Consider the following 16119-nt stretch of genomic DNA (forward strand, 5'->3'; position numbering starts at 1 on the left):
CTGCCTCACAGCACTGGGGTCATAAGTTCAATTCCCGATCATGGCCTTATCTGTGTGGAGTTTGTATGTTCTCCCTGTGTTAGCGTGGGTTTCCTCCGGGTGCTCCGGTTTCCTCCCACACTCCAAAAACATACTGGTAGGTTAATTGGCTGCTATAAAAATTGACCCTAGTCTGTGTGTCTCCCTCTCTGTGTCTGTCTGTCTGTCTGTGTGTGTCTATATTAGGGAATTTAGAATGTAAGCTCCAATGGGGCAGGGACTGATGTAAATGAGTTCTCTGTACAGCGCTGCGGAATTAGTGGCGCTATATAAATAAATAATGATGATGATGATTGTACTAGACCAGGCATGTTGGCATGTGCTATTTTACGGTACTATTCCTTTCTTTTCAAAATGTGCCGGATAGGTCATATGGGCTACACACACCTGCTATGTTTGAAATACTACTGATTTTCAAGTTCTAATAGTCGATAAAGCCTAATAGTCAATACGGTGCTCAATTGAGGACAGGAGTGACCTACTCTTATACACCCCCGGCCCAGCTCTGCTTTGTGCATCATTACAGCAGTAGTCTCACAGCAGTTTTGTATCATATCCAAAAGCAACTAAAATAATCAACTGCGTCTAGATGATATATAGGTCTTAGTGAAAAGCGCAGACGGAAGCGGGGGAAAAAAAGATAATGCCATTTATTTTGTAAAAGTCATAGGAAGACATGTAGAAACCAATAAATAATTATTCAAGTTGACTGAAACGCGCCCAGGTATTACATTTAAACCTTTGTGACTACCCTGCTCCCTCCACCGCTTTGTGCAGCAGAATAGAGAATTGAGGTGCGTTGGTTTGCCAAGATCATGAACTGAAGTCAGGAATTGTTCTTAATTATGAGTTCCCGCAGGTTCCTGCATTTAAGGACAGTACTCTAATATCAGTGTAACATTCCCAGTTACTTGCCCATATAAGGTCGACTCCTTGGGGTAGATAAACAGTGATGCAATGGGAGGTTTAACCCCCTGTGCCAGCTCAGCTGCAGGAGCTGAAGAGCTGCTCTGCAGAGTGATGCATCTGGGAGAGAAATGTCCAGCAATCACCGCACTGGAAATCTGAGATACATGGCACAGGGAGCTTTTGCTTGTCACGTCTGATCATGTGCTACTCCAGAAATACACTAACAGTTCCAGAGGCAGGTCCCTGGGATATGCACAGACAATCTGCTGCAGAGAGGACTGGAGAGGGGCACCCGAGCTTGTGAACCCCCCAAAAATGGGATCTGCCTTTATATCTCATTAAAATAGCATAAGGTAATGCATGGATCAATACTGGAATAATACAACATGCATAATAAGTATTATATCGTTAATATTGTAATATATAGGTAACAGCTATTCATAATGAAAAATATTTACTAACAGAACAATTGTTCTATAACTCCAGACAACCAATCGGATGTCTGCTTTGATTGTCTAACTCGATGGATCAAAGCTAACTGCTGATTGGCTGTTGCTGCAGGTTGTCAATACTGTTGTCAGTAATTGCAAATCTGTAATGTACTTGGATGTTTTAGCAATTATTAGTGACTACGTGTAACATTAACCAATGCCTTCATGTCATCTTAATAGATGTGTAAATTATTAAGTATGCATTTAAAGGTCACATGTGATGTGATATGTCATTATTTGTTGTTATCTTGCTGTTATGCTGTGTCATGGTAATTCAATAGTAATCACAAGCCATCTCCTATGCTGGCTGTTTGATGGAGAAATGCTTATCCAGTTTTAGTTGTTCAACTTTTTATCACTATATGGACTGGCAGATTGTGCAAACAAGAGAATAGAGGCAGACTAAGCAGCATTCTAGTAGTTTAAATAGTTAAGATGAACCCAAAAACAGTAGGTTTTGAGAAGAACGAAACTATAGTGGCAAAGGATATTTTTCTGTATTGAAATTATAACTGATCCTAATATTTTATAAAAGATATATAAGAACCACTAATGTCATTCACAAATATATAGGTAAAGGTTTACATACCGTGACAGAACGTAAGATGTTTGACATTGTTTACATTTGCTACGCAGCTGAGTGCAACCTATTGTTTACTGTCAGACTAAAGAGAGTCCATCAATGGGATCGCGGCCAAAATTCTGGGGTGTGTAGGAAATATCTCCCCTCACCCTCCCAGCTTTATCTTAAATATTTTAAATTCTGATCTTGCAATGTCTACCTCATACTTGCCAACTCTCCTGGAATGTCCGGGAGACTCCCGCAATCCGGGTAAGTCTCCCGGACTCCTGGGAGAGCCCCTTCTTGATCAATCCTTACTCACGCCTACCCCCATGACCCCCTGTTACCTGAATCCGAGAGTTGGCTTGCTAGTTTTTATGTAAGTTTTCCTACTCTAATAAAGGCCATAGGAGCCGCAGGTCTCCATCCCGGGGGAAACCTCCGGTTTGCTGTACATAAGGAAAGGATCGGGAGGAGGTTGTCACTTTAACATGCCAATTTAAATAAATCCCAATTCTATGTTTTAAACACAGCAATGTAATTTTGTATGGTTCTTCAGGGTTGGTGAGTAAGTGTCTAGATGACCTGTTGTGGATATGCAGAAAGAAGCTTAGGTAACAGCAGGGATCAGAGACCGTGTTGTGTCGGAGTCAGATGAGCAGCTGATATCTGATAAGTGTTTCCTCCTAATGAATTGCTCAAGCCGGGGCCATGATTGATGGAGGTGTCAGGAACGACAGATGGAGCAGGAGGAAATGTGTTTACATGGAAAGTTCTACCTGCTAGAGAGATGCCGCTGTATAACATTATCTGGGGTCTGATTCATTAAGGATCTTAACTTGAGAAACTTCTTATTTCAGTCTCCTGGACAAAACCATGTTACAATGCAAGGGGTGCAAATTAGTATTCTGTTTTGCACATAAGTTAAATACTGACTGTTTTTTCATGTAGCACACAAATACTTGATAGCTTATTTGTACACTAAAATTTAAAGTTGATATTTGTGTGCTACATGAAAAAACTGCCAGCATTTAACTTATGTGCAAAACAGAATACTAATTTGCACCCCTTGCATTGTAACATGGTTTTGTCCAGGAGACTGAAATAAGAAGTTTCTCAAGTTAAGATCCTTAATGAATCAGGCCCCTGAACTTTATTTTGTGCTTTGCTGGAGGGTTTAAAGCCTTTTTCTCTTCACAAAAGTACTTGACTGTCTCACCTGCACTATGTTGGCGGAGAAGAGGTCTCATCCTATGTTTCCGATAGGACACACGTTGCGCTGAAAAGTTGAACTTTTGCACCTTAAACAATACAATGAACACTTTCAGACACTTAAAACTGTCAATTGTAATCAGTCCTCAGTTTTATAAGTAAATACATAAATGAAGTAGAGATGCTCACTGACCCCGTGTTTTGGTTTTGTTTTTGTTTTTGGATCTGGATTAGTTTCAGGTCAGGTTTTGATTTTGGCAAAACCGCCCTCGTGTGTTTTGGTTTTGGCTTTGGATTTTTTAGAAAAAATCCTAAAATATGCTAAAATCACATAATTTTGCACTTTTTTTGTTCCTACATTATTATTTACCTCGATAACACTAATTTCAAGTCATTTGCAGTCAATTTTGACCACCTCACAGATCATAATATTATTTTCATACACTTTCAGACAAATACTGCAGCGACCTGGCTGGATGGTAAGCGACAGAGCAATGACACAAACACACGGCAGTTCCTAGCACATCTAGGACACATTGGCACACAGCAGTGGCAGAAAAGAAAAAGGGGGGGGTCCGCCCTCTCCCGCCCTCCCTCCCACCCAACGTTATGTTGGATCTTAAAAAGGAATCCAAATCTCGCGAGATCCGACATCCGACAACGTAACAATGTTTTTGCCTTGTTTTCAATTCCGAGGGCGCGCGACGGCTCGGTACTCGGATTGCTAAGTTCGGGTGTGTTCGGTTCTCGGGGAATCGAGCCTGAGCATCTCTAAAATAAAGTTCTATAGCTCTAAAAAATGTAAAAATGTAAAAGGTTTCAGGCTCTCTACCTGCGCTCTGTATAATTAGCTAATCTCTTTAAATCAATATCATTTATTTCAAAAGTCTTTATTGTGAAAAGAGGAATTGACCCACAGCGCCACCTAGTGATGAGGCAGTCCTATGTCATCGTTAACTTTTCTTTCCAAAGAGGCTATAGTACATCTGGTCAGATACAAAGTGCAAAGAGGGCAAAACTCAGTACAGCATTTTTTTTTCTAGTTTGCAAATTCGTGAACCTTTCTGAAAAGCCGTTTAGGTACAATGTTACAAAACCAAAGTTATTTGCGGTGTGTATCCAGCAGGCTTTGTAAATGAGGACCAGGGCTGGTAAAGAATGGATCACTCACATTAATGTCGGCAACACGTAACATTCTCCCATGTGATACTACTTAGGAGACAGCTCTCATGGGCGCGGAGATGTAATATACAGTATTGTGTTTACAGTATTATAATTCTCCGCATTCCAGTGACTACATGGAAACTTTGATACTCACCATCAAATGTCAGCTTCGTGCTACTTTGGTCAACAATTATAGGTAAACTTCCCCATAATAAACCAGGTCCCACCCTCTCATTTCAGATAGTTGGTACTGCTTATAGGGATGGTGTGCTGACAATGAAGTTATTTTAACAATAGTGTTTGTTCTTTTAAGATACTTTGAGCTAGAATCAAATCTGAACGCAACTTGCATGTAAGTTGCGTGTTTAAAAAGAGCACGGAACTTGTGTGTAGTTCTAGCCGTGTTGAAATCCAAGTTTATCTCAACATGCGTTTCTATTTGAATATCGGTGCAAATACCCTCTGCCTAAACAGTATTTGCTGTATGTAGATACAGCGAACCATCTGCAGAATACGCACATGTGTATGTACAATAAAAGGTCAGGATGCATAAAGCTTAGAAAACAACTGTTAACAGTATAACGATTTATATAAATATTTATTTTCAAATATATATATTTTTTTATTATCCACATAAAGACATACATGCCAACTCTCCCGGAAAGTCCGGGAGACTCCCGAAATTCGGGTCAGTCTCCCAAGCAAGCTGGCATTTCTCCCGCATCCCAATCTCACACCGAGAGACGCGATTCTCGGTGAATCACGCCATTTTGGAGGGCGGGAGGGGGCGGGACGAGGCCAATCGCATCATTTTGGCCCCGCCCCCCGCGAAAACATAATTTGCGTCGCGGGGGGGGGGGGGGGCGGCGATAGTGATAGCTACTGGTGCATGCACGTGTAATTTTTAAATCAACGACTAGTCGTGTCTGTAATCACTATCAGTCTGCATTTACCCCTGATTTGTAGTGGGTGCAAATAATATGGCAGAACGACACGGAAAATGTTTATATAAAAGGTAGAAGGTTGGACTTTTCATGTAATATTGACACCTTTTCACAGTGCACTTTTTAGATATCAACCTGGAAACTTAGGTGCATTTCCAATTGCATTCTGATTTGAACATAATAATCCAATCAGATTGGATTGCTGTGATCATCATCTATTTATATATATAGCGCCACTAGTTCCGCAGCGCTGCACAGAGAACTCACTCACATCGGTCCCTGCCCCATTGGAGCTTACAGTCTAAATCCCCTAACACACACACACACAGACCGAGAGAGACTAAGGACAATTTGATAGCAACCAATTAACCTCCTAGTATGTTTTTGGAGTGTGGGAGGAAACCGAAGCACCTGGAGGAAAGCCACGCAAACGCAGGGAGAACATACAAACTCCACACAGATAAGGCCATGGTCGGGAATCGAACTCATGACCACGCTGCTGTGAGGCAGAAGTGTTAACCACTGTGACCCAATGTAGTTAGATTGCATTGGAACTGACTGCACATGATGCACTATGACCTCACCCATGTGTCCGTAATGATATCTGTTGACCTCATTTTGCTGGATCAAATCCAATCCAACTGATTGTGTTTAGCTAATCCAATATAAGCAAATGTAGACGGCCAAATCAATTGATTAATTTAGTTGTAGTTGGTGGAAAAAATGTTTTCATCCCAAAGTGATGAGATGGAAGTTTGCACAAAGGGATGTACTGTACGCTGGGCTCCAATTGTTCTGGAACACACAGGAACGACGTTTCAGAACCTCTTTTGTCTTGTCTTTACGGTCATTTCCTACATAGAAAGTGATGATTGAATGTGGTTACATATATATGTTTAAACATACAAATACCTGTATATAACTTAACTTGAAAGCAATGACAAAGCTGCTGTCATGAAGGAAAAGTAGATATAAAATTGGGGGATGAGGATAAAAAAGGAAATTAAATAATAATAGAAAATAAGGAATATTAATAATACCAGCATGTATTTTATATAAACAATTATTACAATTGAAGAATCTGTATAATAATTCTAAATGGTAATTAACTATTTAATAGAAACCATCCCAGTTAATGTCCGTGATGATTGTAGCTAAGTAATCCATAGATTAACTGATAGGTCCCAGATGTAGAGGAGTTTGTATGTTCTCCCCGTGTTTGCGTGGGTTTCCTCCGGGTGCTCGGGTTTCCTCCCACACTCCAAAAACATACTGGTAGGTTAATTGGCTGCTATCAAATTGACCCTAGTCTCTCTCTCTCTCTCTCTGTCTGTGTGTGTGTGTCTATATTAGGGAATTTAGACTGTAAGCCCCAATGGGGCAGGGACTGATGTGAGTGAGTTCTCTGTACAGCGCTGCGGAATTAGTGGCGCTATATAAATAAATGATGATGATGATGTAGTGGATTTTTAGGGAAGATGGTGCACAGTATTGGTTTGAAAATTCTATGCTATAGGAAGAAGCAAGTTCTTGTTATACGAGGCTGAACAATTCTGAGTTGTAGACAGTCTTTAGTTATAGAATCAATAGATCTGAACCTTTCTGATGCTCAATTGTCCATAGAGTAACAGGTGTATAACCTGATGATGTCTCGTTGATAGTAAATTTGTATGTTTCTTTTCTCTTTCTAAATCAAGAGAGTAGTTCAGGATATAACTAGCTGATGATGGTGACGATGATAATGCAGGGATAGGAACGGGTCCTGGATGTCATATATCCGTGGACTTTAATGTTTACAGATCATTTTGAACATGTCAAACATTTTTTTAACTTCCACTTGTTTTTAACTTGATTTCCACTTCTTTTTTAACTACAAATAAAGCATTGATACTAGTAAGCATGCCACTTAAGTCTAACAATCCGACACACGTCCTACATTGAAATAAAATCAAAATTGTTATTTCTGAAAGAATCACTTATTTTTGACAATAAAGAAAAAAACCCCACACAGATTGCTAAAACTGTGATTGCAATGTGTGAACTTTAATTGTAAGTCTCTAAAAATTTGGAATGCACATATGTTTTATAGTAAATCAGTGATGGGCAAGTCTAATATAGTCATACTTGCCAACTCTCCCTGAATGTCAGGGAGACTCCCTGAAATAGGGGTGATCTACCTCACTCCCTGAAGAGTCTGGCATTCTCCCTGATGCTGAGCCAGTACAAGACGTGGTTGGCTTCGCCATCTGTGGCATGATGACACAGTTCAGAAATTGTGTCCTATGTCCATGTATTGATGTCTATGAAGGTGGCCATTTTCATGGAGACCAAGATTTAATCAAAGACTGACAGGTAAGACAACATGACTTCAGTAATGGAGACAGAAATGTAAAAGACACTTCAGTCTCTAGAGATTCATTAGCTGCTTTACTTTAACATAGTTACCTACTCTCCCGGAATGTCCTGGAGACTCCCGCATTTCTGGGAGACGTTCCGGGCTCCCGGGAGAGCAGAGCAACCTCCCAGTTCTCGCCCCCACAATAAATAAGTGGTGGGGGGCTGGGCTTAATTACGCAAGTATTGCATCATCTTAGATGCAATTCGTCAAGCCCCGCCCCCGCACACCCACCTCCCACGGGATCTCCCTGAAGCCAACGAGGAAAAGTTGGCAAGCATGAATATAGTTCAGGGGCCACATGGATCACAAGCTATAACATAACATAACCTGTTGACCATGACTGCTATAAATTAATACTGTATTTTGCAACAGTGTTGTCTTTGTAGTGAAAGTAGATTATAGTATTCTTTTTAGCAGACCAGACTCTGAATGGGTTTTGTCTCCATTTGTTCTTCTTAAACTCAGCTCAACAGTAGCAGCTGCTAACGCTGGACGCACGGATAGATCCGGCTGTTCAACCCAAGCAGCCGAAACTCTTCCAGCGCCACCTGGGTCTGTTAACCCTTTCTGAAGATGACCGTGTCTAATTCTATGTCAAGGGCATCATCGTACATGTGGTTTATGTTGAGAACACACACACTGCGGTGTCAGACCAGCTGCTCTCTGTTGCAATAGACATCGCAGCGTGTGTCTCCAGCATTACTGAGCAGAACCTAGAATGCACAGCTTGCACTGATGTGATCATATAAGGGAGAAACATCTGTCTATGATTTGGAACTGGTTCTGCATCTTCGATTGCATCTCTTCTAAAATGGCAGCAATTACTCAAGTCCTATATATGGTGAGCAGGTAGCTGTTTACAGGTCTCTACCCCCAGTGCCTTGTACATGTGTACCCCTCTGCTTCTGTGAAGGAATTGCCCCTTTAAGGGTAAGTTCATATTTTGTGGGTAATGGATTTGCATCATCTTTTATACAACCATACCGTACATGGATAGTCTTTCTAAGGACTTAAATGTTACCCATTAATAAAAAACGATTCCATATCTTATACTGATGAGATCTAATTAGTGGGAAACAGTTGTTTAAGAAATGATGACTCTGCATTTTCCCTTCGATCCCTTCTGTTTAATGCATCTAAATCAAGCACGATCTGGTTGGGTGACCCTATTCATGTCTTTTCCCAACATTACTTGGTTCAGACATTTTGGGGACTATTCAGAAACGATTGCGATCTCTTTACTATAGACTATTCACCATTATAGACTCGTATCTGCTAATATATAGACAAGTTATATCATTACTTATCAATGCGATAAGAAATTATAACTAGCGTGAGGAAAATTCAATGGGTCATGGATTGACCGTTTATTCTAGTATACTGCTTTGATGAGTGATAACAATGTTTTTCTTCTAGCTGGAAACATAGATGTCAACTGATTGGCCGGGACATTTGCAGATTTTTAAAATTTACCACTGGAATTGTTTGTGCCTGAAAAATAACCCTGTTTTACTGTACTGTTCAATTTTATATATAATGCAATTCTCACTATATATTCTTACTTTTTTTGGGGCTTAAAAGCTTAATACGAAATTAAGAAGTGTATTAAACGTACAAAAAAACCCAACATTTTAGTCGTGTTACATGATGCACCAGGATCTGCTAAGACTGTACCGATGTGGTTAGATGCATCTGTGAGCCTGGAAATTGTTGTAAATGAACGTTTGACTCTCTCTTACTCTACAGTACGTAGAAGAGAACATGGCCATGCAAGTTTCCAGCTCACAGTCGCCCCAGCACATTTTGGGCTCGGAGGAGTACAGTCTGTACAGCAGCCTCAGTGAAGAGGAACTGATACAGATGGCCATAGAACAGAGTCTCTCGGAGAGTAGCACCAGCCAACCAACTGCCCACAGCCATCAGAAGCTAGCCACCAACGTCAACGAAGACTCAACAGCTGCTGCGAGCTGGAGGAGACCCACACACCGGCCTCCTCAGCCCAGAAACAGGTGATTGACTAGGCCTTGGAAAGTGGTCTTATTAACCGTGGCAATGCTGACGCCCACATTCTCCATGGCCAAGTAAAGGAAAAAAATATTGTCTGAAAGGTGATCAATTACCCCCAGACTCTCCTCAACATGACCCTATTGCCTGCAGTAATATAATGTCTTAGGTAACATGTAATTAGTGTACTTGATACAGTTGCACTGTTGGCTGCATACAAGGTTCTGCAAGGCGTCTTCAGTAAATTGTGGCACTCGCCATTCAACTTAAAATAGATTTGCTTATTAATTAATCAAGAGGTAAAAGGTCATTTGGCAGAAGGGCATCCTTTCTTTTAAGCCAGGGTTTCCCAAACCCAGTCCTCAGGGCTCCCTAACAGTGCAGGTTTTCCATATCTCCTTGCTGGAGCACAGGTGTATTCATTACTGACTGATACATTGTAACAGATCCACAGGTGGTCCTAATTATGTCACATGTGATCCAGAAAACCTGCACTGTTAGGGAGCCCTGAGGACTGGGTTTGGGAAACCCTGTTTTAAGTGATAAATAGTTGAATTAATTAATTTTATTGTCGGCATATCTATGTGCATAAAATATAAATGTTTAATTCCACATCCTCCCGCCATCGTCTTGTGAATATGCTGCTCTAAGTTTCGCCTCACCCGTCCATACGCATAGAAAGAGGCTTTTGTGGTATCATGAATTTTTCCATTGTATGAAAGCTTTTAACTTCAGAGCCTCATCTGGGACCAATAATTGGCACTTTTAACAAGGGTGTAACGGGGCCCCATTCGCACTGCAATTTTCACACCCAATTATGTCATTTAGACCAAATCGTATGCAAATTACAACATATATTGTCCCCAAAAGACTGTCTATCTGGTTCAGCGTCTGATAGCAAGCCAATAGATTTTGGGCTGGCAAACGGTAACTGCAGTAAGACCATGGGGTAAATGTATCAAGCTGAGAGTTTTCCGGCGGGTTTGAAAAACCAATCAGATTCTAGCTATCATTTATTTAGTACATTCTACAAACTGATAGCTAGAATCTGATTGGTTGCTATAGGCAACATCTCCAATTTTCAAACCCGCCGGAAAACTCTCAGTTTGATACATTTACCCCCATGAGTGTATTTGACCACGAATGCGCCCAGCCACACCGATGGTGCCCTTTCGGATGCGGCCGTCCGGCCAGAGGGCCGTTAGGCCAGATCTTTCAGCTTTGAACGTACACATGTATCACCTGCCTGTGGGCACCTTAAGTGCCTGTTGCATTTATTTATTTTATTGTGTAGTAGTCTAAAGTGGGAGGGGCTAAACCTGCGGCCAATCAAAGCATTAGAGACCTCAAAACCCAACTTCCAGAGTCCGAAAGGCTACGAGCAGAGATGTGGATGGCTCTGTAAGAGGTGATTGCATTTGCCCCCCACCTTTTCAACTGCCACCCTTAAATAAACACCCCTGTCCCGTGTTAAAGAAAAATTTATCTGAAGCTGAGAAATTGTGTTTATGCAACTTCTATCCCTATTCAATGAGCACTTATCATAAATAATAAAATAAACTAACACTTGTGTGTAATACACCTATATATGAAAACAAAGTTTGTGCATTAAACTTGTCCGCGTTCAGATTCAGTTCAAGGCCCCTCTAATATTAATCAGCCGCTGGACCCCTCTGTTTCCTGGGGCTCTCTTGTAAAAACCAAACACTGGATAACTCTCGGACCGTCGCCAACAGTGACACAGCAAAGAGCTTAATGGGGTTTAAATATAATTACTCTGCAGTTATTTTTCCTCCAGTTCTGCAGTTTGTTGAGCAGATTACGTCACGTCCTGCAGATGGACCCTATAACACTGTTATGATTTCAGCCTTCCAGGATGTGATATAAATTAACGTTAATTAGTATATTTAAGGGAAATTAAAAAAAAAAAACACACAACAATTTTAGAGTAGATTTCTGCTTTATCCGTTGCAAGTTTGTGAGCTCTTCTGACCTCGTTCGCTGTGAAAGCATGTATTTCTAGGAATCTGACTAATAATATCATTACACATGTAATTGCATAGTTGTTATTAAAATAAAGACGGCTATTCAAACAAACAATGGGGATGTTATGAGGAAAATTCCCAAATGAAAACTCGCCTTATAATCAAGCGTCTGTTTGTTATGTAGCTGACAAAAAATGCATGCTAGCAAACCAAGATAAATACTTCCAGGAAACAACATTTCAGGACTTTATCTCTGTCTCTCTCTCACGCTCTGAATCATAGTATAACTGAGATGATACAAACCATTAAATGGACATTAGGCAGACACATGACTTATTTTATAAGTGATTTGTAGCTCTCTTCTCTCAAAGCTCTAATGCTGTATAGGACATGCGGTGATCAAAAGTGCATTTATTGATAAAAAAAACAAGCAAACATTCTACCATTTTCACGATAATCTGACCACTTGGGGGCACTGTTACTCTGCAATCCATGGCCGATGTTTAATTTTAAATGAAATGCACAGAAATATGCATAGAAATGACCTGTACAGAATAAGTTATACCCATATTTTCCATTAACATTTATAGAAAAATAAAGCTAAATTAAACATTCTGCTTATGAGTAGCATATATTTTTATCTTATGAGGCTGTAATTTTCCTGCAGACTCATTTAAGGTGACACTGTTTATCAGTGTGTCCCATTTACTCTGTTACTGTAAATCATGTAGCCATAATTTAATCTGTGTATTTGAATATATGGATAGGAGCGGTAGCTGTCATACCACTTGTGCTGTTGAGGAATATTGAAAATGCTTGTGTAGCATCGCCACCTAGAGGACAAATGTATTAGTACGTTTTGAACATAGTAATTGTCTCATCGCTTCGCCCTATACATCAACAGGCGATAGCACTGGCAAAGCCTATTTAACAAACAGTACGGCGCCACATCTAACGCCGCCGTACTTGTTCCATCTCAGGATAGCGGTAACCGAAGAAAGTCATTGAGAAAAAAATGCTTTATTATTTGAGTTTGAAAGGTTTTTACGTTTTTCTTTTATTTCTCTTTTAGATTTTTTTTTAATCTATTTTTTATTTTTTACAATTTATTTTTTGAATATTTTTTTTTTTTTATGAGTGGAAATGAAAGCACTGATCTAGGCTTTCACCACTGCCCATCTGTGAGCCGGCTAGCCAGATCCCTTGGCCGGGCAAAGTGGTGAGTTAACTCTTACTGCCCTGGGCCCCCCAGCAATATTTTATTGCAGAGATGGTTTCCTGACAAATAGGTTCAACATTTGCTCATTATATCATGGATCTTCCGTGTTACTGCTCAGTTGGGAGTGAGCAGGTAATATAGTGACGTAAAGTTGCTATACTCTATGCTGGGGCCGCTTCCTCTGCACTGAGAGGGGGTGGGTGGAGAAAAAGTATCGGGGGCCACCAGACAGGCCAGGGGCCGGGTACTCTGTACCCACACAATCCCTGTTCTGCCACCTGGACTATTTTATAGGTTTTGTTTATTATTTATTCCTGTCCATTTTATTTTGCCATCCAGGCCTTTTGTGAGCAGGGACTCTAATTGAAGAACGCAGGCCACAGAGCAATCAGTTTTGCAAGATGAGGTCATCCTTATCTCATGACATTTACTCACTCTGCAGGGAGCTTCCGCAAATCAACCCTGATAGCGATTGATGCCAGTGGCTCTGCAGGTCTGCACGGGTAAGTACAGCGGGCTACTGGCATGATGTGGCTGGGGTAGCTAGAGTGGCAGGGATGTCAAGCTGCGGCCGGGGTCACCCATGATATAGCCGGGGGGGGGGGGGGGGGCAAAATATAGATTTTCATATATTTATTGACTGTGTAACCCACATTAGAAAAACCACACCTGCACTGCTTTCGGCAAGGCGCATTGGTAGAAAAGCCTGGGCCTCTATGCTGTGTTTGCCACCAAGGCCAAAAGATGCCAGCGGGTTCTCAGATGGTCACTTTCTTTTGTTTGGTCGCAGTTGCTGGGTGACTGGGTGAGGGTAGGCGGGAGGCAAGTTATAGCTTTGGAAAGGCGGCCACATGCCTGGAACCAGCTCCAATGGATGGGCCTCCGTGGGCAGCGTACCAAGGGTGAACGATGGAGTGTGTTCAGCCTGCTTGTGGTGCAGGACACACCCTGGTTTTAGAAGTTGGTAAATGTCACAACCTTGCACAACGCTTTTCCTTGCGTTTGTTGTTTTGGTAATAAAGTTGTGACCATTCTTTACGCCAAAACCAGTCTGTGTGTTATTACTTGGGTTAGCCGGTGACTCCGGGACGCCCGCCGGTTGGCCTCTCCGCCACTTACAGGAAGGAGTACAGGGGATTCATGTCATGCTGCGTTCCTTCTGCAACCATTTACTGCAGTGCAGCCAGTGGACGGAGGGCCGGGGCGTTGGGGAGACGCATGTTGGGGGCCAGGAAACAGGGTGAGAACCTCAATTCTGCTGCTCCTAGGCAGATGCTGCTGGATTTGAGGTTTTCCTCTGACCTCATGGGAGGAACGGCCCTGACAAAGGGTCTGCCTCCTGAATATTTCATGTCTCCTCAAAATAAACCATTACTTTCCAATAATCACAGCTGTGCCTAGATGTGTCCAGTAACACGACAAGACTGGACATAATAAATCCAGCCCAAGGGAACGGAGAGGATGAATGTTGGTTTAGCCAACAAAATGTCTGCATCCATTGTGCATAGTCTGCATCATGTGCACTTTAGAAGGAAACTTCACCTCCAGAAAATGATATATATTAGACATATTAGTTTATTTTCTATGCCCTTAGCAGGTGTGTACTCAGCGGGTGGGTTCCATTTGCCCCTAGAACACCCAGCCCCACTGAGGCATGGTATGCTTCATATAGTGACTGGCCACTTTGAAGGGCAACTTATAGCTTGCAAACACATTCTGAGGGGGGAGGGGCTTCTGATGTAAAGATGTGGGGGAGGAGGGAGGCTTTTAATGTTAGTGCTTGGGAAAGTGGGTGGGATTATAAAAGGGGGGTGGCTTCTGATGTCATTATGTAGGGGAGGGGGCGGAAAGGACTTTTAATGTTCGTGTAAGGGGAGGTGGGTGGCTCTTAATTTAATGTGGGTGTGAGTGATCAGTTTCCTGATAGGGTTATGGTGGGGGCTACACATTTAATAGTGGGGGGAGCTTTTAATTTATTGCTGGGGTGATGGTGAGAGATATTTATTTGAAGGTGGGGACTATTTAATTTAATAGTGTGGCTATGGTGGGCCTATTCATTTACGGTGATGAGGCTATTAATTTAATAGTGGGGTGATTTGGGGGCTATTAGTTGACCGTGGGGCTGAGTTTGGGGTGATGGTCCCAAGTCCTGCACTCCTAAATAATCTGCTGCTACTGTTGTATGGTCCTTGACTAGCAGAAGACACATAGTAAAATGTAACAAAGCGAACAAGTGAGCACAACTAGTGTAGTATATTAAATACCCCTGTGGGGAGACTAATAAAATATTGTGTACTGTGTAGAGTTGAATATCCGGAATAAAATCCCTTAGAGGTTAGTATCTTTGTTAGGGTTATTCTGTTATATAGAAGGTAATTTCTGCAGTTGTAGATCAGGATGCAGTCAGACCTCTCCACTAATTATTTTACGCTAGGGAGGAAATAGGTTTATTTATTAGGTATGAATGCTATTAATTTAATGTTGGGGTTGTTTGGGGGTCTAAAGGTCTATTTTTAAATGTGAATGCTATTACTAATTACTAATTATTAAACATGGGTGCTTCTGATTTAATGTTGGAGCTAGTTGGGGGGGGGGCTTAGAGTGTTCACTCATTGCTAGGCTTTCCATATTTGATGTACCTGTCCTTTTTTCCAAATAGGGCCCCAACATTCCAGGATCCAGACAAGCAGCTACTCAGCTTAATTACACCAGCAGCAACAGGTAGTGAAAGCTGCAAGAACAGGTAGGAGCGAGCAGGACAGCCTGCCAACTGTTCTGGTTCTGTTGCAGCAGTTCCGATTTGGGGCTATTGTCCAGCGCAATCAGAACTTTATCCCAACTGCAGGGACAGTCGGGCGGTATGTCCTGCTTCACACTGCTCGTAAAGGGGGAACTGCATGAAGCTAACAATAGTGTACACAGCTTTGCCCGTGTGTTTGAAGCGGATGAGTTGGAGATTGGCCTAGCACTGGCTAAAATGATAGTCACGCCCCTTGCATGCTGGTCACGCCCACTCTGGCGGAAACACGCCCTGCTAGAAATCTTGTGTTTGTCCCTGTTTAGCTAAGACAACACAACTGCTATGCAGGGGCAGGCTGGGCTGGTGGGCAGGGGGCATCCAATAGTGGGCTATCTTGGGCCGAGTCACTGGGCCACCTGCATTTTTTTTCTATTAGGTTGCTGAGTCGAGTC

At 41.8% G+C, this 16119-nt stretch overlaps 1 protein-coding gene across 1 annotated transcript in view; it reads left to right on the plus strand.

The window, feature by feature from the left end:
• Nucleotides 1-1022: 1022 nt before the first annotated feature.
• The window catches only part of ASB2 (ankyrin repeat and SOCS box containing 2), a 46861-nt gene continuing 31764 nt past the window's right edge, over nucleotides 1023-16119 (plus strand). Inside the window, exons 1-2 of the mRNA XM_075192650.1 lie at nucleotides 1023-1301; nucleotides 9466-9728. Of these exons, the coding sequence (XP_075048751.1) occupies nucleotides 9481-9728 (248 nt within the window). The 5' untranslated portion in view covers nucleotides 1023-1301; nucleotides 9466-9480. The remainder of the gene's footprint in view (nucleotides 1302-9465; nucleotides 9729-16119) is intronic.

This window comes from Mixophyes fleayi, chromosome 12, assembly GCF_038048845.1.
Source record: "Mixophyes fleayi isolate aMixFle1 chromosome 12, aMixFle1.hap1, whole genome shotgun sequence".
NCBI lineage: Eukaryota > Metazoa > Chordata > Amphibia > Anura > Limnodynastidae > Mixophyes > Mixophyes fleayi.